This window comes from Podarcis tiliguerta, assembly GCF_965153285.1.
Source record: "Podarcis tiliguerta genome assembly, chromosome: 10".
Lineage (NCBI taxonomy): Eukaryota > Metazoa > Chordata > Lepidosauria > Squamata > Lacertidae > Podarcis > Podarcis tiliguerta.
In genome coordinates, this window is record NC_139543.1 from 63,154,501 (window position 1) to 63,181,678 (window position 27,178).

The following is a 27,178-nucleotide window of genomic DNA, read 5'->3' on the forward strand; positions in this document are numbered from 1 at the left end:
CGCAAGACGAAAGGATTTTTCGTTTTCTGAGGTGCTTCGCAAGACGGATTTTCGTAAGGGCTTGCTTTGCTAGACGAAACGGCCCTGCCTCTTGTGTCATGGCGACGGTCACTGCACGCACACACGCTCACTCGCTTCCCCGCTCCTCCGGCTCCCTCCCACCTTCCGGCTGACGGTTAGTGCCTCACGCTGCTGCCCCTTGCGCGCTCCCCTCAGAAAGCCGTTGCCGCCAGCGCCTCTCTCTCCCTGGAGTCGCGCTCCTGAGCCCCGCCGCCCTCCAGCAGCCGCGTTGCACGGTGGCCACAACGCGTGGGTGAGTCTGAGGTACCGGCTGCAGCAGCTGTCCTGCTTCTCCCCGCCCCTCCCCGCCGTTGTCAGTGTTTAAATGCAGTGGTGCTTCGCAAGACGAAAAAACTTGCACAACGAAAAAACTCGCAGAACGAATTAATTTCGTCTTGCGAGGCACCACTGTAGTCTCAAGGGTTGGGTGTGTGTGTGTCAGTCAGTGTAAAAAGCTCAGGAGTTTAAATAGCAACAGGAAACATTTAGTTGCGGGTCTTATGGTGATTATGGAAAGTCAAAGTGTACATATTTATTTTCATAAGGCACGTTTCTGGACCATTAGCTTTACTTCCCATCATGTGGGAAAGTGGAGTAGCAGTGGCCTATCTCACAGGGTTATTGTGAAGAAGTACACAGAATATAAAGCACTTTCCAAATTTATGATAAGAATCTAATTTGTCCAGTTTTTTGCCACATTTTTTCTTTTTAAAAACACCTTTGCTTCCCCCCCCCCCATCACGATAACTTTTATTGCACGTTAGCTAAGCCTGATTCGGTTTTTCCCTTCAGAAAGAACTTAATGAACTGCTGTTTCCGAGAAACATTGTCCCACTCATCTAGTGCTGTGTAATGGGAGCAGATTTACCATGCTCACAGCTGGCATATTCCCACAAGGCCCGATACCCGCTTGGTCTGGAGTGCCGCGGCAGCTGTTGATGCAGCTGTTTGCACTGCGTCCCGCCATTTCCTCGTTCTGCCTTGATCAATTATAATTGCATCAGACAGCGGTGATTCATCCGTTATATTTCATTTACCCTTCGTGTGCATGACAGATACTGCTGTTTCCTTATCCTGGTCACCCTTACAACCAGAAAGAGAATATCCACATTTTAGAAATGTGTGTAGTGATTTTCCTATGGCGGTCCTTTAGTCCATAGCTGAGTGCAGATACTTACCTGGGTCAAAGATCCCTTTTTCTGGGCAGAGGACTGAGCAAACATGCCCACCCCATATTCATAACGGAATATGTGATGAAGATGTTTCATGAGGATGCTTCTATGCAGGAGGGCTGAATCAGAATTCTCCCTTCCTTTTTCTTCTGAGGGGGAATAATCACACAATTCTGACTTATGTACAGAAGCATTACAAACATTTATGCGGAACACCCACCTCTGCCCTTGCAGTCAGAGTGTAGCAATGTGTGAGAGCATATGAGAGCTACTCTCCCACGAGAAAAGGATGTTGGGCCTTCATAAGCACCCAAACGGACCATATGTCTGAGCCGGCTTTTGAAGAAGCTAATCACAGTTTCCACAGCCAATGGGATAGAACTACATTCTGGTTGTCACGTTGTGACCGAGGGTAAAAGTGATGACCACATAATAGGAAAGATTTCTAATACTTATTATCTACAATAATTTGGAACTTTAAGCATCCAGTTATTTTTTTTTAATTTGTGTGTGTGGCTGTGAGAAAGGGCGTTGCTTTGAAGAATTTAATTTTCATTGCAAGGTTAAAAGTAACAGTCACGCCATGTAATGGAATTGAACCGCAGCACTAGCTTGCAAAATCCGCCACTAGTTTTCCCCCCATGCAGTATTTGACATAGCAGCTAAAGGTTTATAACTGTGAAATCCTTTATGAATTCATTTGATTTGTAAATTACAACGTGGAGCCAGGAGATTAAGTGTCTAATCAGTTATTGATTTTGTTTTAACCTTCCAGAGCGTGGTGCTTTTGGTGAGACTCATCTCAGCTGAAACCCACAACCAATTAGCCATATAGCTAGGTGTTCTATATCAGTATGCCTTTCTCTCTTTAAAAAAAAAAAATTGATTAGATTCTTATGAGTTCAAGCAGAGGAATGGCAGGAGGGGAAAGGTGTAAATGGTGAACAACTGTGGTTTCCCTCCAAATGCTTGCATTAGCTTATATTTTGAATTTTGTACACAGTATTCTATGCAAACAGCTTTTGCATTGTAAAACAGCTGTAGGAATGATTTCGAAGTTATGGCCATTCTTAGTATTGTACACTTGGGAACATTACTGCACAGGGGTATGGGGGTGGATATTAGGACCCTTTAGGAAGGAAAGGAGGAAGAAAGAAAGAAAGAAAGAAAGAAAGAAAGAAAGAAAGAAAGAAGTAGGCCACAATATGATGGAGCTGTGGAAAGTTACCACTGTGTCTCAAGTGTTGGGGTTGATGGTGTGTGTATATTTCTTATGCTGTACATGCGGCATCCACGGTGCAGTCTACATGCAAATCTAGTCTCCACTTTCTACACTTTAAAGAGGGGCTCCAAACTGTGGTCCACTAGTGTCCGTGGCTTAAGACAGGAGAGGACACCTGTGTCAAATTAATCTGGCATGGTGCATATATGGCTGTTCTTTCAATCCTGGCATCATGTCCTGTATTTCTATTGCCACGTTTTGCACCATTGTCTTGGGAGACATCACACTGGTAGCAGTTCAACTTGGTTTCATTTTGCCGCTGGCCATAACAATAGAAGCTGGTAAGTTATAAGTAGTGGTGACAGGTGACATATTGTGATGAATGGTGGTGATCAAGGCTCTGGTTTGACCATATATGTATATATGACCCTATTGATTCTCTCCCCCTGAAAATTGCTGTTTACACAAATAAAAGAAGTTTTGTTTTTTTTAAGGAGCAAAATCAGTGGTCTTGTATGAGTGCTCAAACTGCAGCCAAAAAGGTCTGTTAGGGAGCACATCTGATTACCTTCTGTGAACCCACATGGCAGAGCAACTAATTCGCTTTTAATTCCTCACGTTACCCCTTCCTCCATTTTTCACATGGTTTTCAGTGCATGGCACACCTACTGAATCAACAAAGAGAGAATATCATTGAAACTGTCATGCGCGTACAAACAAACACAGGCCAGTTCTGTCTAAATTAATAATACCATTTACTTTGTTTCCAGGTTATAGGTCTTGGTATAGCCACCATGTCAAAACTTTTCTGGTTTACTCCTGCTTGATGTTGCTTATTTGTTTATTTACACAGTTTCATAGGAGAATATATAAAGGAATTCCACTGCAGCTGAGAGGTGAAGTCTGGTCTTTGTTGCTTGATGTCCCTAAAATGAAAGAAGAAATGAAAGACTATTATAATGTGAGTTTCTAAAAAATCAGAAATACTGTATTGTGCCCAAGTATTTGAAAATTAGACCTCAAAGTGCTTTAGTGTTCCATGATATGACTAATACAACAAATTGTATTATTATTATTACAATTTATTACTAACTGCTTTCATAAAGATTGTTCCTATCTGTTTCATACCTCCAACTTTACTATCAGGTAGAATGATAACCTTCATGATTCCCTTTGCCTCAAAGGAGAAAAGGTTGATCAGCTTTTAATGAAAGCATTCATTGTGGAAGAAGTCAGTGACTAATTTCCATGGTTCAGGCACCGGTTTCTATATCCTTGTTTGTTGAATATGCGTCAGCGTTCAGGTTCCTTATTAGAAGCAAATATTTGAGTTCTCAGAAAATGTAGAATCCACACAGAGAACAATGGCTTGCAAATACTCTTGATTAGCACACTTAAAATGTCCGCTGCTCATGTCATCCTTTAGATGGAACAGTTCAAAAGTTGAGAGGCATCTTTCTCGAAAGTCCTGATTAAATCCTATTAATAGGAACCTAACTACGTTCAGTTGTTTTCCAGGAAATGTCCCCATTTCTCAGCCTGCAAGTGCACTACTCATAAACAGGATAGTCTTGTTCCTAGAAGCCATTGGGCGCTTTCTCGTTAGCAAGCTGTTTAACCTTTTCTGCCTCTGCTGTTTCCTCCCATGCTAAAGCATGCACACCCACGCCACTCTCTGAAGCTGGAAACAGACGTGGCAGAGCTATGATCAGGGCTCCTCTACCACCACGCTGCCAACTTTTAAGAAAAATGGGGGTGGTGGTAATTGGCATGTTTTACCCAAGCTGATTCCAATCTAAGTCCTACTCTGATTCCCACTGGTCTTTGCCCTCATTGAGGGAAAATGCAGAGGTGTTTCAGATGCTTGAATCTACCCCCCACCCAATGCAGCAGACCTAATACCATATTTGAGAAATGGGATTCTTTTTTTATATTGGAAAAATAGAATAGGGAAAGGCTTGAACTCTTCCTCTTAATGCTAGTGGTCCATTACGCCCATCAAAGGAGACCCTTTTGTGGTTGCTTTAAATTAAAAACAAAGACTATCACCACCACACAAAAGAAGCCTTCGGCGCATAGGAGGTGCATTGGTTTTTTCCTGAAGGCCAACCACCAATCCATCTAGCTCAGTGTCTTCTGCACTGTTGGCAATAGCTTTCCAGACAGGGGTCTTTACTAGCTACCTGCAGATGCTGGGAACTGAATCTGTGCATGTAGCCAGTATGCAATGGTCGCTTCCCTTAACCCAGTGCTTTTTTTCCTTTAAAAAATGTTTAGGGGTACTCTCATTTTCCTACTCATATTGAAATACTGCCCCTCAATGAGGCCAAACTTAGATTCACAAAATGTTTAGGTGTATGCGTATGCCTGTGTCCCCAACAAATTTGAAAATTTGTCCGAAAAAAGCACTGCCTAAACCTAATCAGAGACCTTGTGTTATACCTGCTTGGGCTCCATGTCCTTGACTGGAAGCAAGCTTTTGAATCTAACAAAAATAGGCCCTGTGTATAAACTCCAGTTTCATTTCCCTAATACCCTGAAAGCCTTTCTGACAAGCTTCTGCCAGCTTTTAAGTCGTATGTGCTTGATTGACATGCTCCATACGGGAAAAGGTGTATACTGGATGGTAGAATGGGCTGTACCACTTTAGATTAGATTGGGGACAGGAGATGTCACATATTGGAGTGTCCTGCCTTATGTTTAAAGCAAACAGACACAGCCTTCCTGCAAACAGCAATCAAACCTGGTAGGTATCAGGTTAGAATAGACTTTGTTTTTCTCAGACCTGATTTTATTTGAAGCTAGCATTTTTAAAAAGGCATTTTTTTTTTTTACAGCCTGAAATGGCACAATCCACTCTTACTTTCTTAGGAGTCTACTATCTCCAGTCTTGCCAACCTGGTATCCTCCTACTGAGAGTTGTAGTGCAAAACATCTAGAGCTCGTCAGATTGGTGAAGGGGTACTATCTCCTTCTGCTTCATGTGTGAGATCTCTGGGCCAGTCAAGCCTTTAGTGTAATATCAATAGATGACATAGATGTACAGTGGTGCCTCGCAAGACAAAATTAATTCGTTCTGCGAGTTTTTTCGTTCTGCGAGTTTTTTCGTCTTGCGAAGCACCACTGTGTATTGACGGTTTCCCATAGGAATGCATTGGCGGTTTTTTAAAAAAGGCGCAAGACGTTTCATCTTGCAAAGCAAGCCCATAGGGAAATCCGTCTTGCGAAGCAACTCAGAAAACGAAAAACTCTTTCGTCTTGCGAGTTTTTCGTCTTCCGAGGCATTCGTCTTGCGAGGTACCACTGTATAAATCCAGATTCAGGCTATAATCTAGTCACAGTTAAATCTTTCCAACTAAAATTAGTTGAACTTAAAAGTACTTAAAGCATTTGTTTAACTTTCCCATTTAAATCAATTGGCCTCAGAAGTACTTTGTCCAGATCCTGCCCTTTCTTTTTAGTTATGGGTCATGGTTGTCATCCTGTGTTCAGTTAATTGTTGCTTGTTAAGATCCAGTGGAACTATTCATCAAGATTCAGAAGAATTTGAAATGGCCTGCAATTAATCTTAACGAAGATCACAAGTTAACTACAGAAAAATACAGATAAAAAGGGTTTAAGAGAACTGGGCCTATCTTCAAAGGTTACAGATGCCATCTAGTGATGTGTGCAGGAAAAGAAAGGAAAAAGTCCAGCAGGACATGGAAAAACTCAAGTGTCTACATTTTAAAGGAAAGGCTTGGGCAATTTAAAAAAAAATAAAAATCTTAAAACCGTTGAGAGGGAAATGGACCATTGCTGAAAGTCTTAGAATTCTTTAGGTATGAATTAATAACTGATCTACTGTTAGGGAAATATTATATTCATGCTTTAGTTGACTTCAAATGTAGGGTTGGGTATGCAGGTGTGCAGGTGAACTATTGAAAGAGAACTGGTTTGCATTCCTGTGTAGAAATTCTCCCAGCTGCATGTCCAGTCTAGAACATATGCATGAACTGTGAAGTTGCGATACATACACTTGCTGATTATTTTCTCCTTCCTCTCACAAGACCTTAAAAACCCAAGCAAGAGGTACCTCACCAGATATCAGGCAGATTGACCTTGATGTAAATCGGACATACCGGGATCATATCATGTTTAGAGACCGATATGGAGTTAAGTAAGTAAAGCTAAAATCTACTATTCTACACCTTTTCTTATGTATTGCAGACCTTCAGAACACCTCCCCAAGATCCTTTGCCATTATTGATTTGTGGAAACAGTGGCCACATTTGGACATTGTTCTAAACCAGGCGTGCTCCCCCTCTTCTCCCCAACCCTTCTTCCCAGGCAGGAACAGGAGGAATTGGAAAGCTTTTGTTTTCCCTTTATTGCAGCTGTCGGCAAAGTGGTGTCTCCCCCCTACCCCATTTTTGGACTACAGCTCCCATCAGCCCCAGCCAACAAGTGCTGACTGAGGCTGATGGGAGTTGTAGTCAAAAGCCTCTGGAGGGCGCCATGTTGGCCAGGGCTGCTTTACAGTGTACAACACTAAGAACACATTTTATGGAGCACAATAATAAAAACATAATAAAAAGCACAATGATGGCATAATAAAATAATAATCAAAGCAACAGTCTCTCTCTCGCCTCCCCCCCCAAGTTTTAACAGGTCATAGATTATTAAATGGCCAAAGGCCTGGGTAAAGAGGAATGTTTTTGCTTGATGCCTGAAGACATGTAATGATGGCAAGCCTCTATGGGGAGAGCTTTCCATAGACGGGGAACCACCACAGAAAAGGCCCGTTCTTTTGTTGCCACCCTTGAGGGGGTGAGGGGCATAGAGAAAGGCCTCAGATGACAAGCGCAGGATCCGGGTCAGTTTGTATGGGGAGACGTGGTCCTTAAGGTAATAATAATAATAATAATAATAATAATTTATAATAATTTATTTATACCCCGCCCTCCCCAGCCAAGGCCGGGCTCAGAGCGGCTTACAAGCAATAATAAAAACAAGATGAATGATTACAACTTAAAAACAAAAATAAAATACAACATTAAAATAATGGAACATTAAAATATTAAAATGTAGCCTCATCGCAGGAGAAGGAAAAGAAAAAAGAAAGAGAGGGAGGGAGGGAATCAAATTGGCTCCAAGCCAAAGGCCAGGCGGAACAACTCTGTCTTACAGGCCCTGCGGAAAGAAATCAGATCCTTCAGGGCCCTGGTCTCATGAGACAGAACATTCCCCCAGGCCGGAGCCAGTGTTGAAAAGGCCCTGGCTCTGGTTGAAGCCAATCTAACATCCTTCCTGGGACCACTAGGGTGTTGTATTGAGTTCCTGAGCCATGTAAAGTGTTACCGGTCAACACCAGCACTTTGAATTGGGCCCGGAAACTAATTGGCATCTATGACCAAATGAGGGATTTTGATTCATTACTAACTATGGCTAGTTTTCAGCAAATCAGCTTCATTACTCATTGTTTTAGGTTAACATGGGTTTCATGTGACATCTGAGGGAAGGGCCATTTGAGATGGGCTGTGAAAGCAGCCTTCCTTCTTCCCTGGCTTTTAGCGTGTTGTCTCTTTGCTGCGGCAGATAAATGTATGGAAATCTCTATTCAGCTGTCTGAAGCTCCAGGCATCCTCCAATGTTTGTCTATTATTCATAAAAACATTTTTATACCATGTGGTTGTGCACTTGGAAGTAAAATTGTAAGGGCATCATCTGGAGAGAGACTGGAAGCTTTTAAAATAAGGACGCTTTAAGAGAAACAAGATAGAACCTATGTTGCGAAAGCATTCCCCCAGATTTAATACATAAAGAAGCTTGTGCATATGGGAGGGAAATGCCTCATGTAAGCTTGATCACAGGAGTAATTTAATCTCTCACTGAATATGTTTTCCCTTACTAAATCCTTTTCTGCATCCCATAGGAGAACGTGATGAACATGGTTTCCTAACATAATAATATATTCTTAGATTATATCTGTGAAACTGGTGGTTGAAGTGTAGTGTTCCATGTATCAGTGAGGGCCCTTGAATGCTCCTTTTCATTTCAAACTTGTGAAATCAGATTTAATGAAGTATTGATTCTACCCAGTTTTGAAAATGCCAAATGCCACGTCTGTATGAACCCAACAATCAGTTGGGACTGAAACCTTTCATCCCACTGGAGTGCCTTTCCATGTATTCTTCTTCATCCTTCTAAAGCGGGTCTGTCCTGGATGACACCCGCCCCTGCCCCACCCCACCCCCAGCACAACACAGTTGCACACAGCAGAATTATATTCTTTTTCCTTCTGTAAGGTGTGCACTTAAATTTCCTGTGTGCTACAGTCACCTTGTGTTTTAGTGCAAAGCAGAAACCCAACTCCATTGTCTATAACCAGTTACCAAAAAGGAGCTCTCCTCACTGCAACATTTTTTTGCACACCTAATTGTAATAATAATTGCACAGACTCCTTCCCTTCTACAGAAGTCCTCCATTTCTTGGGCAGCCGTGGGGCTCTTTTAGAACTTTGGTTTGAAATTAGGCTTGACATAAAATGGGGTTGTTGGAGGACTGGCTTGTTAGCCTTCGGATGTTTACAAATGAATTAAAGCGTGCAAGAATTTTACAAATATTTATCCTTTTACAAAGGTTATGCAAATGTACAAAATGTGCTTCTTAAGTCCTGATGGTAGTGAAGTTTTATATCGTGATTCATTAAGTATTTCAGTAGTGTGCACAAAAAATGAGTTACAAAATTTACTTTCTGTCTTTTCTCTCTAGACAACAAGCTTTATTCCATGTTTTAGCTGCATATTCTGTGTATAATACGGTAAGTCACATAGTATGTGGGTGCATATTGACCTAAATTCATATACACACAGTTACAACGCTTATTCTTGACATACTGCATAGGTAATTTTATCTGTCTATCTGTCTGTCTGTCTGTCTGTCTGTCTGTCTATCTGATGTAGTAAGCTAGGATGTGCACAGGTTGTGTGCATCTGTGAACAACAAGTTAATAGCTTCCAAACAAGTGAAATTTTATCCATGGCTTGGTTTCTAAATCCTTGCTTGCATGGAAAACACTAACCAGTGTTTCCAGCTCACATGTAACAGGAAGCTGTGGTTAGCTGTGTCTTCCTGGTCTGTTTTGCTACTCACACAAACAGAGAAAGTGATGCAGCTGTAAATGGATTGTGTGCGATTGCACACAGCTCATTTGTATCCTGGCTTATTAAGTGAATATTTGGTTGTATGAACATTACCACTGTAACCATAGCCACGGAAGCAGAATTTCTAAAGGGGAAGATGAAAAACTGAGGTTGTTGGATTGTTGTCAACGTGCTACCTGCAAGTTGTGACTCAAAGAAGGTGCTACCAAAACTTTTGTTGCTGTAGTAATTTTTTTTTTATATCTAAAACCATGGAGATCAGAAACGAGCTTACAAGATCAGTAATAAAATATTGTATTTTATTAAGAGCAGCTAGTGTTAACAGAGCAGAAGGAGCCAGTGAATCTGGTGTCAACGAAGAGGTTTTTTTTGCCTTGCTCCTTTGTTCTTCACGAAAGTGTAAAGCATCCCTTTCCACTTTGGGGTTTTGTTTTCAAATTCCAGGGGAATAATCTTTGCAGCTAAACCAACTAACACTCTGATGGCGCCATAAAGCCCAACAGGTTTCTTGTACCATAACCTTTAATGAGGTCATCCACTTTATGTGCTGCTGAAAACCTGTTGGTCTCTGAGCGGCCACAGAATTCTTAGTTTGCAAATTGCAGCACACACTTAACCTCTGGGATAGGGTAGAGTAAAAATCTAAACAAGGAGATATGTTATTTTTCAGATTACACGGAACTGGAATTCTTGCTCATGCTGGGTGAACATTTTCAAAAGGAGGGTAGGGGGGAAAGGTGAATTAAAGAGAGAGTTTGTGGCCTAAGCATCTCCTCGAAATACAAGCTTTCTGTCCGCAAGGACTAGATTTGAATACAATAGCATTCCACCGTGCGAGCCTCCACTTAAAGTCTGAAGGGATTCAGGAGAGAACTAGCCCAACCTGTTGCAAGGGCTAGGTGGAACTGCAGATCTGGAATGTGCCTTCAATGGTTGACCATGCCTCTTGCTTGCCTGGACAAAGGGTGAAGAAGGGCACATGAATGTATGGGTGTAGAAACCTCTGCCTTTTGCATAGTTCCATCCATTGCTCTAGGGACACGGGTGGCGCTGTGGGTTAAACCACAGAGCCTAGGACTTGCCGATCAGCAGGTTGGCGGTTCAAATCCCCATGACGGGGTGAGCTCCGGTTGTTCGGTCCCTGCTCCTGCCAACCTAGCAGTTCGAAAGCACGTCAAAGTGCAAGTAGATAAATAGGTACCACTCTGGCAGGAAGGTAAACGGCATTTCTGTGCACTGCTCTGGTTCGCCAGAAGCGGCCTAGTCATGCTAGCCACATGATCGGAAGCTGTACGCCAGCTCCCGCGGCCAATAAAGCGAAATGAGCGCTGCAAGCCCAGAGTCGGTCACGACTGGACCTAATGATCAGGGGTCCCTTTACCTTTACCTTATCCATTGCTCTGCATCTGGCCCACTGGCCTGTGGCTCCAGGAAGATGGTCCACAACAGAATGAGGCCTTCAGCCTCGGTCCAGTCCAGTATATCTGAAGGAGCGTCTCCACCCCCATCGTTCTACCCGGACACTGAGGTCCAGCGCTGAGGGCCAAGTTACAGGGAGCCAGGCAGAGGGCCTTCTCAGTAGTGGCGCCCTCCCTGTGGAACGCTCTCCCACCAGATGTCAAAGAGAACAACAACTACCAGACTTTTAGAAGACATCTGAAGGAAGCCCTGTTTAGGGGAGCGTTTAATGTTTGATGTATTACAGTATTTTAATATTTTTTTGGAAGCCGCCCATAGTGGCTGGGGAAGCCCAGCCAGATGGGTGGGGTATAAATAATAAATTATTATTATTATTATTATTATTATTATTATTATTATTATTATTATTATTCAGCAACACCACTACTTGTTCTGCCACACTTTTCAAGTGATCCACAGGGCTGCAGTTCTTCCATCCCTAACAGCTTCCTATTCACGCCACAAGAATCAAATTGACCATGTAATTTGTGGCGTGTTTTTGTTTGGTTTTATCACTGTTTGCAAATTCCTAAACGCTTGTCTACCTTTTCTCCTCCTAGGAAGTTGGATATTGTCAGGGAATGAGCCACATCACAGCTTTACTTCTTATGTACATGAATGAAGAAGATGCCTTCTGGGCCCTGGTGAAACTCTTCTCAGGACCCAAGCATGCTATGCATGGTATGTCACCCAAATCTTGCTTCAAAGCACTGATTAATTCTCATCTGATTTTTCAATTATTATTATGAAGTCTGGACTGGATTTGTAGTACGGCAAGCTGGGCCTTTTGGCTATTAATGTGCTCAAAATCCTTAGGAAAAAATGTGTTGTTTTTTAACCGAGAATTTTTCTGCAATCTATGATAGGTCCCTTAAAATGCTCTTTTGAGGTCATTTGTGATGATGTGCAGGGACTGTAACCCTGCACATGACCTGCTTTCTGTTGGCATGGAGCTGGCTGCACAGAAAGTTTTGCCCTCATTTGAATTCATTATTGCAGCTGGAAATCGGGAGTGGAATTAAATTTCCAGTGTCTGCATACTCAGAGCAGGAATTTCCCCTGTAGGGCAGCATTCTTCCCTGGCCATTTTCAACCTGGGGCAAGCAGTTTTCGCATTTAGGATAAAGGGCATGGTGATGCTTTAAACATGATTATGGGAAAGCCACATTTAAATAAACTTAATAATCAGTAACATAAGATCGTGGCAATCTCAAATGCTCAGCAATTCAGTCTCTCACTCATTGTTGGCAACGTTGAGTTGCGTTTACTTGCACCATCTGGCCACAGTGTGAACAGGACATGCCTCCAACAAATCAGTCCTTGGGTGGGAGAACCATGACCTTCTAGATATTAGGCTACAACTGCTATCAGCCCTAGTCACCATGGCCAATGATCAGGGATGATGAGAGTTTACTACAGTGTCGTGTGGAGAGCCATAAATTCCCCATCCTTAGTCTGTCTCCTTCTTAATTAGATTGGTTCGCACCTTGTACTTATTTACCTGCTATGTGCAGCAACTGTGGCTCCCTAAAAAAAAGCTCAACAACTGTGGCTCCCTAAAAAAAAAGCTCAACAACTTTGGTCAATCCAATGGGTAGATCACTGCCAGTTTATTTATAGTGGGAGTAGATCACAGTCTCTTGGAAGTTGGACACCCCTGAAGTACAACATCAGACCATGGTTTGATATTACAGGAACAGACCCAGGCTTATGTGTTCTTCCTCCCCTAGCTGGCGTGGTTTTACCCAACAGCAAACGATGGTTTTGTGCAAACTGCAGTTGGGAGCTTCTAACCTTTGCACACCAGGGGGGAAAGGAGTGCATCAGTCCGGGTTTGTAATGCCAAATCACACTTTTGGTATTGCATCTCAAAGCCCCTGTGCAGAGTCTGCTGCCTTTTCTGTATGCCTTACCAGCTTTCACGCATCTGATGAAATGGGCTCTTGGTCATCTATGGTTATGTCACAATGAGTAAATTAATCTTTAATACGCCACAAGACATTGCATTGTATTTTAATGTTTAAGTGATTTCCACCCCCATCAGAATTATTTCACCGCAACACTTAAACCTGTGAACATTTTTTTTTTTGTGGCAATTTGTTAGCGTTTAATATATTTTTATTCTCTCTTATTATCTCTTCCCCTCACCACCCCAACCTTTTAGGTTTTTATATTCCGGGTTTTCCCAAGCTGTTGAGATTTCAAGAGCATCACGAGAAAATAATGAAGAAATTTTTGTCTAAGCTTAAGCAGCATTTTGTAAGTAAATGCCATCAGAATATGCAGTACATGAAGGGTAACCCATCAGCAAAAGGTCCAATATGATATTTACCGTATTTTTTGCTCTATAAGACTCACTTTTTCCCTCCTAAAAAGTAAGGGTGTGTGCGTCTTATGGAGCGAATGCAGGCTGCGCAGCTATCCCAGAAGCCAGAACAGCAAGAGGGACTGCTGCTTTCACTGCGCAGCGATCCCTCTTGCTGTTCTGGCTTCTGAGATTCAGAATATTTTTTTTCTTGTTTTCCTTCTCCAAAAACTAGGTGCGTCTTATGGCCTGGTGCGTTTTATAGAGCGAAAAATTCGGTAATTCTTCCCTAGCCTGCTTATGCTGGTGTGTAGGGAATTTATGGAACTACTTTATGCCAAATCAGGTCATTGTTCTGCTGCTGTTTTCTGTATCTACTTTGCTGAACAGCGGTTCTGTCACAGAGAGAAATCTTTCCCAGTCCTGCCACTGAAAGCCAGTTTAACCTGAAATACTTTTAAAGTGATACAAGGGATTGAACTTGGAAACGTCTCCATGCGAAACATGGGCAGGGGGTGTGCAAAGATCTGGGGGCAGTTGTGCTGTGGTATGATTCTAACTAAGCCTGTAATGATACTGTCAGAGCTGGCTCCTGGTCCCAGCTCACAGAGGACCAACGCTAGCCGGTAGTAATGTATCAAAGTCTTTATTGAAGTATAGTTTTCATTTCCAAGCCTCAGCGCCCCAGCTCTACGTCTAGGGTCTAGACCGGCGAAGCTCCATCTGAATCCCCGCCCCCTGTACACCAGTTTAAGACTCTAGCCTTACTCCACCTCTTCCGTCTCTCCTTTCTCCTCTGGGTCCTGCTACCCCCCGGGGTCCTTTCCTTCCTGGATTCCTCCGACGCAGACGTGGACCCCCCTGACTCCTCCCTCTCTCTTCGGCGGGCTTTAGGACCTGGCTCCCTATCCGGGCTGCCAACTGCTGCACCCTCCTGTACATTTGAACTTGGCGCGCGCGCGCAGCCTTCCACCTTCCTCTCGACCGTTTCCTCGCTCTCCGATGGAGGCGTGGCCACTCCTGCCTCATGTCCTCCCGCTGGCAGTGCGCCGCCTGATCCCAATGCCTGGGACTCCTCCCCTCTACTGCACTCTGGTGTGGACGCTGGTCCAGATTTCCAACTGCTGCTCTCTGAGTCCCCCCTGGCCCCTTCTTCCTGAGGTGTCCCCCTCGGCACCCCCCTTGCCCTGACCATGGGGGCCTCTTTCTGTGAATCTTCCGATTCACTGGAAAGACTCAGAGACCTCGGATTGCTGTCATCGCTGACATTTCCTTCGGACTCCTCCCCCTCGCTCTCTATTTCCTCCCTCTCCTGTGCCTCTGCTCCTGAACCCCTGACAGATACGTAGATTATAAATATTTTAGGTCGGTTAATTCCGCATAAGCAATGTGTGATAATAGTATATAGTCCTGAAAAGCAAGGGGTGGGGCTTCTCAAGCCAGGGATGGGGAAACAAAACCCCAACATCTCTATTCACTAGCCATAGTTGGGGTCCATACGGTTGGCATCTTTGTGAAAATCCGGACACAGAAGTAGTTGAGCTTTTTTCCGCAAACATACAAAAAAAGAAGTTTTCAAGCTAATTTTAAGGAATATTGCCAAAAATGATACTGCCAGCATGGGTTGCCATACACCCGGATTTTCCCAGACATTTTTGTGATATCCGCCCTGGCATTGCTTTCGACTGCAGTATTCTAGCTATGGCAACCTTTGGACCCATCAATATCTGTAGAGCCACAAATTCCCTGCTCCTGTCCTATGCTTTTTAATAGGAAAGTACAGCAAGGATAGGAAGTTTAGAGTACTCCATGGAATCCCATATCTCCCCTCCCATGCCAAGGGGATTCCCACCCCCACACTCTTTCCATTTCAGAGCTATCAGTAGTAAGTGTTGCATTTGCACCAATGTTAACCTCTATAATCCTAGCTCTTGTCAAACCACTGTTTTGCAGTCCATCTTAGAAGGAGGCTTTCAAGTTCCAGTTTGGCCCAACTATGCTTAGCGCTAACATCGATACAGTGGTACCTCTGGATGCGAACGGGATCTGTTCCGGAGCCCCGTTCACATCCTGAAGCGAACGCAATGCATGTGTGCGCGGGTTGCAGTCCGTCGCTTCTGCGCATGCGCGTGATGTCATTTTGAGCAAACCTATGGGAGTTTTAACTTGTTTTGTTTTTTATTTTCAAAACATTTCATTGAGACATCCCAAGCATCTGCATTCAAAATTCTCAGAAAGATAAAGGAAGGGAAACTTGATAATGCCTGCCATAGCTATTCATCCACCTTTATGAACCCAACATATAAACAAGTTTTTTAAAAAGGGAAATATACATATAAAGAAACAAAGAATCATAGAATTGTAGAGTTGGAAGGTACCTCCAGGCATCATCTAGTCCAACCCCTGCAATGCATGAATCTCAGCTAAAGCATCCATGACAGATGGTCATCGAACAGTAACCAGTAATTATCTTCTGCAGCTTGATCAGGATGAATATAGCACTTTTATGCATTAACAGGTGTCAAAACCAAATTGGTTGTGGTATTTCCACATCTATAGATAGCTGATAGATAGATAGATAGATAGATAGATGATAGATAGATAGATAGATAGATAGATAGATAGATAGATAGATATAATATTATTTCAGTGCAGAGAAAGGAAGAGATGTAATAGTGAACCAGGCTTAAGGATACAACCCTTGAGTAACTGGATGTGCCCATTATATAAAGGTCTCTACTTCTGTGCGCATTCATGCACAAAGTACTTTTTATTTCAGTGAAGACTCACTATATTTCCAAATGCATAAAAGCTTCCAGCCTTTCATATATTTTTTTGTCCATTGTGCTGGAAGCTTATGAAACATGAAGCATATTCCTGCTAGGAAGGATAGTACATTTAGTTTCTTTTTCAGGGTGTTTGATATTAACTCTCTGATCAGATCTAAAATTGCTAGAGACAGGATCAACAGTAGCCTTAGGTTGTGGACTTGAGCACATTTATAAGAAAGGCAGACGGACTTCATTCCTAGTCTTTAATCTTTGATATCTGCAGCAAATGTTCTCAACGTAGTGAGTCGCCTCATGTATGCCATATTGGTTTTCCAAAATCTGTTCATGGGTAAGGGAGAGTTTTAAAAAGGATTATTTAAATCTACTGGCTGGTGAAAACCAAAATCACTTTCATGCTTACCTCTAGGCTGTAAATTGTGGTTTTAATTTTCACAGCAGAGTTCATACAGAGTTTGGACTGTAGGTCGTTGCTGCTTATTGCTTTAATTTTGGAGGAGTTTGCCTTCCAGGAGACGAAACATCAAGTGCTTCTTGCCCTGAGTCAGTAGACTTCCTCGTCTGGGTGCCTGAAGGTTCAGGGAGGCTACTTCTAATAAATGAAAGTAAACAGCAGGCTGCTAAATCTGTAAAGCGAGGGAGGCACAACCACTTTTTTTAAATTTGGAGAGTCAAAAGTTGGGTGTGTTTATGTAGATAATCCTTAACAGCTCCTCAAGTCTCTCTGTCAGGCTAAGAAATCCCAGTGGAGCCTCTTTTATTGTTGGGATGCTACAGTGAAGGGACACTTATTTGTAGAGCTGTTCTGTAGAGACAGAGCCACGTACCAAACCCTTATAGGGCAGAGTTACTGCCTTCTCCATGGTGTCTGCTACTTCCTCCCACTGCACCTTATTCCCAGGCTAGTGTGCTGTTCCATTCATGCTTCTCAGTGTCCCAGGAGCTCCATGCAATTAGATCACACAGCTGCCACTTCCGCGTCTGCCCATTCGATCTCAACAGGAAGAGGGGTTGGCAAGGGCAAGCCTCTGTTGCACCCTGCTGCGTTTGAGCACACTGGGCTTTCTGACCGGCTTCAAGCAATTTCCACAGCTTCCCAAGAGCTGCACTTACAAACAGCAGCAAAAACCTACCCTGCAGACGCACAACATACAAACCCAACTTTCAAACCATAATTTCTTAGTCCTGTTAATGAGATCTGCAGTTAGGGGCAGATCACCCCTTGGCTCAGCTTTCTCAGACCAACCAAAAGTTTTGGACCACGTCTCCCATCAACCCCAGCCGGCATAGCCAGTGGTAGGGGGTTGATGGGAGTTGTAGTTGAAAACATATGGGGTGCACCAGGCTGCTCTGACTAAACTATGGGCAAGAATGACAGGGTCTGGGAAAGGGGAATTGGCCCTAGAGAATGAAGGGAGTTCTGTTCCTGGTTTGCCATAGTGTGGTGGGTAGGAAACTACTTGCTATGCTGCCTCTGCATGAGGCATTCTGTACATGCTCAGGTATTCTGTATTCCTTCATCCCTTTCTTTAGAGGAGAAGCATGGCCAAAATTGGTGCACTGGATCTAACTTTTCATAGAGGGGTATAGTTACAAGAGGTTTTCTCTCCTTATGCCAGGTGGATCAGGCTTTGTGCCTAAATGACTGCTTATATGCAACCCTGAAGCTTCAGAGTAAGGCAGTCTCCCCCTATGGAATCATATTCCAGAAAGTGGGGCATTGCAGCAAGTAGAGAATGCCTAGGCACGCATTTTGACCGTGCTACAGAAACCTTTCTTCTAAGCTCTCCCCAGCAAACCAAAGTGATCGTACAGGGAGAGGTATTTTTAAAAGTAAACATGACCCAAACCCTTCATTCTTCACAATCACCCTCTTCAATATTTAACCTCTTTGGATTTCTTTTGTCCACGGAGGGGAAGACAGAATGCATAGGAAGGCAGTCAGGTTTCAGGCTGAAGATACTCCGGCCATTTCACTTTTGGTTTGCAGACCAGGAGTTCATGCTGTCTTAGTTGCCAATGTTTATGTTGCGTGCTTAGCAAGGAAAATCTGTTTTTGTATGTGCTGTCTTTTTTCTTTTAATTATTATAGGGTTTTTTTTTTAATTACCTTGTTTGTAGGGAATATTTTTTAATGGGCTGCAATATAAATTCAGTAATACTAACCACTTGGCCACTTTGCGTGATGCTGTGTTTGTATCTGAAGTTCATAAAACTGCTTCTTCTTGGCAGGACTCCCAGGAAGTCAACACTACGTTTTACACAATGAAATGGTTTTTCCAGTGTTTCCTTGACCGTGTGAGTGCCCTTTGTTTGATGTCTTCCCCTCCCCCAATCATCCCAAGCACACATATTTACGACAAATCTGGATTTCTATTATTTTTCTGATGCCTCCCATGGCTTCTCTCATTGCAGACTCCCTTTACGTTAACCCTCAGGATCTGGGATATCTACATACTTGAAGGAGAACGGGTTCTCACTGCGATGTCTTACACCATTTTGAAACTGCACAGAAGTAAGATCTTTGTCCTGGCTTTAAACTCTTAACTCGCCATATGGCATGGATAGGCGCTTGTGAATAAAATGAATAAATTAAAATCCAAACATTTTTCTCCAGTTGGGTATTTCTCAGCACTATTTATTTATTATTATTATTTTATTTATTATATTTGTTCATCACTTTATCTTGCGCAAGGCAACCCACAGTGACTTACAACCTACCAAGCCATTGATGTTCTCTCCACCCCCCACCCCCCGCACTTCTGGGGAGAGAGATCTTGTGGGTGCTTATTTCACACTGTCTCCAAAGCCACCACAGCTTCACTGTTGGGAAGATTCTAATGATTAGAAATAGGTTGCAAAAGATGTGGCTACAATATGCACAAGAAATCTGGTGGCACGGTATACTTCCCAGCCAACAGGAATATAGACGCTGGTCAGAAGGGCTCTACTCAAAAGTACAATTTCCTGAGGAGATTAAATCACAGCAACGAGCGGAGTCTTTTTGGTGATAGCCCCAAGGCTTTGAAATGAGCATTCTCTGTAGGTCCTTTGCTGGGCCTCCTTGTTGACTTTAGGAGACTCCGTGAAGCCCACCTTTTAAAGCAAGCCTCTGTTGGCTGATGCTCCTTGGTGCTTCTTATCGCTATGATTGCAATGTTTCAGTTATGTTGAGTATTTGTTGATATGCTGCCGTTTTAGGGGGGTAATTTTTGTCAGACGTTTCTGCAACCTGTTTCAGTCTCTGAGAGAGGCAGGACTGAAATGGTTTAAATAAATGGAGGGGCTAACAGGAAAGCACAAGGGCACGATGCTCACTCCCAATAACAATGCCACTTTCCATGGCTACTTCCATGCTTTCCATGGCTATGCCTCCCTCTTGATTTTCAGTATCCTGTCATCTGCCCCCATTTCTGTCTACACATACCACATGTGCTTGTTGTTAGAGAGAGCAGTGTTAGGGGATCGGCTTGATATATGGCAGCCTTATGTTTCTGTCAAGTTCCAGAATTACACTAGGTGTTTGTTTAATTAATAGATATGAATTGACAGAGAGAGAGAGATTTCTGTTTCAATAGAGAAAGCAAATATGGCTACATTTTAGTCTACTCTCTGATGTCGTACTCTTCTCCCCCTCCCAACCTAGAACACCTGATGAAATTGCAAATGGAAGAACTCGTGCAATTTCTTCAGGAGACCCTCGCCAAAGATTTCTTCTTTGAAGATGACTTCGTAATAGATCAGCTCCAGAGTTCCATGGCAGAGCTGAAACGAGCAAAGTTGGACCTGCCAGCAGCAGGTAAGTAACTCAAGACACAGCCGCTTCTTTGGAAGCAGGCAGCCAGTTTTAGTTGGTTTGTGGGTCTACGCAACTTTTGTCACTCTGCCCAGCCGAAACACCACCTGAAATGGAGCTGCATAAATATGGCAGGGTGCAGGAAATTCACAATTTGGTATCCCGTTCCTGGAAATCCTGATCATTTCCCCAAAAGGTATGCCCACTTCTATCATGCTCCTAATCTGGAAGTGTAACAAAAGTCCCTGCAAGGAGCAGGTAACATTGTTCTCCTGATGCACAGCTATGCCCACAGCAGGAAGTTGGCCAAGTAGTGCACATCCTGAAGGCAGTGCCTGACCAGGGTCAGGAGATCAGTGTTTGGATGAACAGATGCATTTTGCAAGCAATCCATTCTGCAGAAAGGTACATGTGGGTCAGGCTCATTGTCCCATCCTGGGGAGCACAGGAGGTAAACTTGTGGCCTTTTAGTTAGCAGGAAGACAACATCGTTAAAATGCTGGTCTTGTGTTCATGCCTTAGCATGCGGCGCCGGAAAACAATTTTCGCCTCTGAGTGTGAACAACGATCAGAGATGCTCTTTTCTAGACCTATCAATCATTGCAGAAAGAGGGGAGGGCTGGGAGGGAGGTTTCCTGGACTGTTCGCCCCCCCCCCCCCAGCATTCATAAGAATGTCTGTGCTGTTTAATGGATAAGTGGGTTTTTGTGAGCTGAGAAAGGAAATTGAATTTTACCCTCCACTATTGAGAGGGTCCTTCAGGATTTCTGCCAGTTTAGTGTAACATGAGAGAGTGAGCAGAAAAGTCAGGCACTAGCTCTTCCTTGGGAAGATGGGGAGGAGATCGTAGAGGATGTCTGTTGTAACTGTCAGGCTTTTAATGTTCTTAACATTTCAGGGGTTGGACTAGAGGACCCTCGGGCTCCCTTCCAATTCCACAATTCTATCACCATTGCTATGGGCTGCTCTGTTTTCAGCCTCTTTCCTAAGTATTCCTAACACTCCAGATTTATTTCAGTCAGAGTTAAGTATTTATTCTTCCAGTGAAAATTTGACTACAATCCCAAGATCTTTTCCCAAAGTAATTAGTCAATTCACCCTCTGTGTGTGCGGTGTCCTCAAAGCTGCACATCATTTTAGGCATGTCCCAGTTTTGAACCTTATGTGACCCATTTTTAAAAAAACCTCTTTTTCTATTCTGAAAGTTCTCTATTTGCCCCTACTTCAATTTCTTTTAACCACCGGGCATTATGTGCTATGGATACCATTTTCTGATCGCTTTGGCTTTTGCCTTATTTTCTCTCTGCTAGGCCAATAGTAGCCTGGACAGGAAGTGGGGGAGGAGTGGAAACTGACAGCACTGGACCAGAGGCTTTGAATGTGGAGTTATTCCAAGCACTACTGGAAATACTGAATATTATAATTTATTCCTGTTGCAAACTGAGGCCTGTAAGAAATTTGGGGTGGGGAGGAGAAACTCGACCTGTTTTCCACCCCTCAACTTCGCCTTCCTCCCCTCACTTATGAGATGGTTGAATGCAGGTGCTGCCCAAGGCACCAATGGAGTGCTGGCTTCCATGGAGGAAAATTGGTGTTTGAGGCTCCTCCCCTTCCTGCCAAGCCCAGCCCTGCTCATCATCTTGGGAGACTGGGGCTCAGTCAGTCTCCAGCTCACAGTCTCCAGCAGCAGGGATTGGCTAGAGAAGAGGAATGCAGAGGAAGTTCTGGTCCCAGCAGCTGAAGGATAGCACTAACATTGTGCTGCTCTCTGCTTCCAAGGCATTCCCCCAAGATCATGAAGGATTCTGATTCTCCATTATTTTTCTGTGGATATAATGGTGACTCTTCTATTGATAGACATCCATACTGTCTCCCCCCACTTTGGGCCTCAGGGATGGATGCCCATGCACGGGTATTCCACTTGGGGCCGCTGGGGGGGGTATTTCTTCAACCCCCAAATGGGGATTTTCTTTGTGCCTAAGTACCCACAAGATACGTCTTGAAAATCTGTCAGATTTGTTTTCAGTTCTTGTTTAGCTAAGAAAATGGATGCCTCATTTGTTCTTCATCTGAATTTCATCAGCCCTTGAGTTTTATCTCCCCACTCCGTGTTCAATTCTTGTTTTTCTAATCACTATCTCCAGGCGATGCTATCTGTCACCAACCTCGCTCTCAGCGTCTTCTAGACATTACCTCACTCTTGCATGCCTCGTCTGTCTCTAGTTCTGCAAATGTGCAGGGGGCAGGCAGCTTCCTCCCCAGGCAAGCACAGGGTTGATCCTGTCTCATGTGAGCTCAATGAAGGGCACTGGCTGCCAGCTAAGGCTTCCTTTTGCACCTCCACATCAAGGTCAGCCAGTTTGGGAGGGAGGGAGAATAACAGGGCCACATCAATACAGAGAAGCAGCACCAAAACTGAGAGAGGCATAAGGGATCATTGGGGCAAGGTCACCTTTTGGCTTTGGGATAAATCATTTCGCTCTGCCTTGCTTCCAAAGTAGACCCACAATGTCCAGATATAACCCCTGGTTATTTCATTCCCACCATGGACAGATTGCAGTGTCTAGGGCATGACATTGCAAGTTGAAATGAAAGCTGCCTTGTAGGACTTGGAAGCTGAGATGGACAGGGATGTTTGCCCCGAGTGATGTGTGTCCGAATTCCTTACAGGGTATTGAATGGAGGGGTGAAAAGGAGGTTCCAGATTTTGATCCCAGTGCTTATCCTTGTTTTCCTTGGCAGGGAAAGAGACAACACTCAGGTTCTTTTCTGCATGGGACCTTGAGCCAGCTGCTCTTTCATTCTCTCTCAGCCCAGTCTACTTCACAGGGTTGTTCTGATGATAAAATGTAGGGGTGGGAGAAAACCCTGTGAGCTTCCCTGAGTTGTTAGGAGGAAGGGTGGGATAAAAATGAAGTCAAATGAGTACAAAAAGACTAGGGCAGCTAGAACTAAGGAGGGATGGAAACTCCCTTCTGACCAGCTGGGAAAGTTAGTGAGATAAACCTTTCCCGGGGTTTAAATATAAACTCCTGGATTTTCTACAGAAAGCTTATAGGGAAAAGGTAGAAAACATGAACTACTACTTATAGTACCAATCATGAGAACTCCAAAGTTTTCATTACTATGAGTTATCAGGAGAGCCTCTGGCTCACATCATCTCTGACAATGGGCACTTGATGGCTGGAGCTGTTGGAGGTTAATTGCTAGGCCAGCAAGATGTGGTGGGTTAAAGGTTCCTCCTCTGTGCTCTAGGGCTCAGGGTGGTATGGATTGTTTGATGCATGTCATCCTCACAATATCCCTGTTATGCAGGTTGTGCTAGGAGTGGAGTATGCACCTTCAACTTAACCCTTTTAGGCTGCAGTGAACACTTTGGGACTTACTCCACAGAGTAAAGATAAATAGGCTTGTGCTTTAAGAGTACAGCTGGTGAGGAATGCCATCTTCTGCTTCATACTTGCAGTTGCCTTATGCCACTGAGTCAGACCATAGACCCATCTAGCTCAGTATTGTTTGCACTGACTGGCAGCAGCTCTCCATGGTTTCTCTCGGCTCTAACTGGAGATGCCAGGAATTGAACCGCGGACCTCCTGCATTTGCAAAGCAGATCCTCTGCTACTTCCCTTTCCCTGTAATAATGAAATAGTTATTGGAGGCTTGCAATTCTAGCCATACTGTTAATTTAGGTCCCTCCCATATGGGAACACCCGAGCACTAATTAGGCTTAGTGGAATTCTCCATCTGGCAAGCCTTGTTTAGGGTGCTAAGAGCTTTCCAGAGCTGTTCGGGCAGACTTTGGTCTGTTGTCAAAGACATAACTTTGCACAGCATTGAAAACATGGCAGTCCATCTGGAAGGGAATTTGTAGTGTGCTCTCTTCCCTGTTTTCTTCTAAACTCTCCTTCAGAATGAGATGGACTGGGCAATCTTAAGGCTGATTACCAGTTTGCTTTGGGCTTTTTCTTTCCTTCAGACATGGTGGGAAAACACTTAATTGCTCAGTCAAAGCATTTGCGTTCCAGGACCATGGCCAGATATCGTTCCTTCACACCCTATTCTACCCCAGGAAAACTGTAACACCCAGAGAAAAGGCTGTTTTTGCAAAAGGAAGATCTTCTGATGGTCCTTCCTATCAAGCACAGAATGTCTTCTGTAGAGCAGATGGGGGAAGAAGAAAGGGTACAAAACTTCATAAATTGCCCGATCACAGATTTTTCCTTCTCTCTGAAATGTATCAGGCAGTAATGGAATTGCCAGGAAGCCTTCCAGTGATTCTTCTCTCCCAGGATCCTTTTATCACATCTAGTGGGTCTCTGGTTATTTTTCACAGATCAAGGACCTCAGAAGGCTCTTTAATTTTAGCTCATCTGTGAATTTTTCACAAACTTTCTGACTCCTTCCCCAGTGCCCCTGATAAGGCTTCTGCATTTCCTTAGAACTTAACATGCATTAAGAGCTTCTGAACAAAAAAAAAATGTTGCCCGTTACACAAGTAGGCACCATCTCCTTCAAAAAGTAGAAGCCATGAATGGTGCTGCAGAGATATTATTTCGTTAACTGGCCATGTCGCCATTAATCCAGTTGGACTCTGAAAGATGACTGGCAATCCTAACTTGTTGATGTGAACAAAGGGTCTGTTGTGCCTTCATGTGCACCAGCCTTCCCAGGTCTGGTTACCTCCAGATATTCTGCATTACAATTCCCATCAGTCTGAGCCAGTGGGGCTGATGGGAATTGTAGTCCTGAGTATCTGGAGGCTACTGGATTGGGGAAAGATTGTGTGCCCATTGCCTTTCCATTAAGAAGGGGAGTTAAGTGTGCAGCCTTCTTTCAGAATGCCTGCTTGGGATATTTGTCTCCCCCTAGACAGGGTCAACAAACAGGGGCTTTGTTTGCTTACGAATCCCTATCAGCCACCAGCTCCTCCACCATCACCACTCTGCAAACTTCAGGGCAAGTGAGAACATGGAGAAAGTGGGGGTTGTGTGTTGCCAGGTATCCTTTCCACCAGAAAGCCATATGCGCTTGCTGCTAAGTGATGCTGCTAACCTCTCTGGCAGACAGTTTACTTAATGCACGCACATGAGCAAAGGACTGGGAACTAGGGAGTTATAGGACTAACTGATACCACCACCACTACCGCTCCCTGAAGATGCTTCCTGCCTTTTGTGGGCAGCTGGCCAGCCCAGCCACTTTCTGTGGGCGAGTGGAGGGCAGAGGGAGCGTTGCACACCCTCACTTTGCACGGAGCAGACAGTGTGTGGTTTATACTGCAGAAACCACTACCACGGCATGTGCCGTTGGTCACCAATTCAGATGGATTTAAAAGAGGACGGGACAAGTCTGTGGAAGTGAAGGCTGTCAGTGGCTACTAGTCACGAGGACTTTGCCATCTCCAAGATCAGAGGCAGCCCAGTGCCTCCGGGCAACATGTCAGTGAGGAACAGCTGAAGCAGAGGACCATTGCGCTCATGTCCTGCTTGCTGATGTCCCACAGGCATCTGGTTGGCCACGGATGCAGGACCAGACAGGACTTGGGCTCTCTGAATGTTCTTATATCTCATTTAGTTCACAGCTCAATGCTAAAACACAACAAGCATGTTGTTGTTGTATATTTAACATTGTTAAATGTTAAAATTATATAGATGTATGGAGCGAAAACTAACATGACCTCCATGTTTAGAATAAAATAGATCTTCCCAAGTAGCAGAAGACTGAGAAGGAAGGGAGCAACGTGGGCGGGGGAATTCCTTGTGTGAATGAGGAAAGTTCCCTGTTGCCTTATCACTGTGGCTGCCTGGATGTTGGATCTTTATCTCGGGGAATATAATTGATAGGGCATAAATAAGGGTTGCAGCTCACTCATAGAGCATCTGCTTTGCATGTAGGTTTAATCCCCAGCATCTCTAGGCTTGACTGGGAATGTCCTCTGCCTGATACCCCGGAGAGCTGTTGCCAGTCAGGGTGGACACTACTGAGCTAGAGGGATGCAATGGCTTGACTCAGTATGCAGCAGCTTCCCATGTTCCCTATAAAAGACTGTGCATTTCTCCTTAAACTTTCTGTTTTGCATTCTCTTTTTGCCTCTCTCCTTCAGTAGACCACATTGCTTTTCGTTCTTCACAAGAATTTATGAGTGTGGCTCCTAACTTTATCAGCTTCTTCTCATTTCAGACTTCTGTTTTAGCTAATGTCTTATAGGTTTTTCCCTTTCTGGCACCTGTAAAAAATAATAAAGGAACAATATTGTAAAAGCATCAGTGCAGCATACTTTCTCTTCTACAGCTCCTGTAATGTCACTTTTTGTATTTGTTTTTCCTTTTCCAGATGAATATGGAATTTTTCATTTATACGTTTGGAGGACTCACACGTATCTGTTTTATTTTTCCTTTGCACTCCACTTCATTAACCAACTAACTCTCCCGATACTTTTCCATGTTGTTGATGTTTTTTTATTCCTACTGATTTCTCGAGTGCATCTAAATGTGATGAAGTTAGAGGTTGCCATGGAATCTTGGTTTCCCCCTGGCACTTTGCCTGTCTCTGTGTGATTTGAACTGTATAGTTTGAGCCATTGAATTTCTCTCCTCACGTCCTTATGGATATAAGCGGTGCCACTAACTCTGCTTGTGCCTCTTCTGAATATCCACTTAGACTTGGTAAAATCTAGCACGGCTTGAAATTGTTGTCTGCATCAGAGGACCGCGATGCGTTTGCCTGGGGCTTTTATTTCAGTAGCCCAGGAACAAGCAACCTGTTAATTTTTTCCTGCTTTTAATTGTCTTCCTCTGAATCTAGGTAAGAGTTTCCAAAGCGAGTTTATACGATTAGCACCTCAAACATCAGTGCAGAACTAAATTGTGTTAAGCCAATTCTTCAGTGTTCTGAAAATTGCTGGGATTGGCATGTCCCTTTATTTATCATGATGATCCAGAAATGAGAAAGGGAACTGTGGTGAAGGACAGATCTAAATGTCACCCTGAAGACATAGTTGCTTCTGAAAAATAGCTTCTGCTGCACACCTGGTTTTGCTCCTTCACCCCACAAACCTGCTAGATCTTGCTTTGTTATTGTGCCACAATGTTCTATGTTTTTGTGCTTCCCCTTCCATATCACCGTTGTGCAGTGGGGAAATGTCAAATGTCATGATGGGGAAGAACCATAACTCAGTGGTTAGAGCTTCCTCTTTGGATGCAGGGGGGGGGGGATCCCAGTTCAGTCCCTGGCA

The 27,178-nt window shown here is 43.8% G+C and overlaps 1 protein-coding gene across 9 annotated transcripts in view; it reads left to right on the top strand.

Moving 5' to 3' along the window:
- The window catches only part of USP6NL (USP6 N-terminal like), a 135,715-nt gene that overhangs the window by 95,725 nt on the left and 12,812 nt on the right, over nucleotides 1-27,178 (top strand). For all 9 annotated transcript variants that reach the window (XM_083401928.1, XM_083401931.1, XM_083401929.1 and 6 more), the window contains 8 exons: nucleotides 3,308-3,415; nucleotides 6,504-6,613; nucleotides 9,208-9,256; nucleotides 11,618-11,738; nucleotides 13,222-13,316; nucleotides 18,384-18,449; nucleotides 18,567-18,666; nucleotides 19,798-19,950. In XM_083401928.1, the coding sequence (XP_083258054.1) occupies nucleotides 3,308-3,415; nucleotides 6,504-6,613; nucleotides 9,208-9,256; nucleotides 11,618-11,738; nucleotides 13,222-13,316; nucleotides 18,384-18,449; nucleotides 18,567-18,666; nucleotides 19,798-19,950 (802 nt within the window). The remainder of the gene's footprint in view (nucleotides 1-3,307; nucleotides 3,416-6,503; nucleotides 6,614-9,207; nucleotides 9,257-11,617; nucleotides 11,739-13,221; nucleotides 13,317-18,383; nucleotides 18,450-18,566; nucleotides 18,667-19,797; nucleotides 19,951-27,178) is intronic.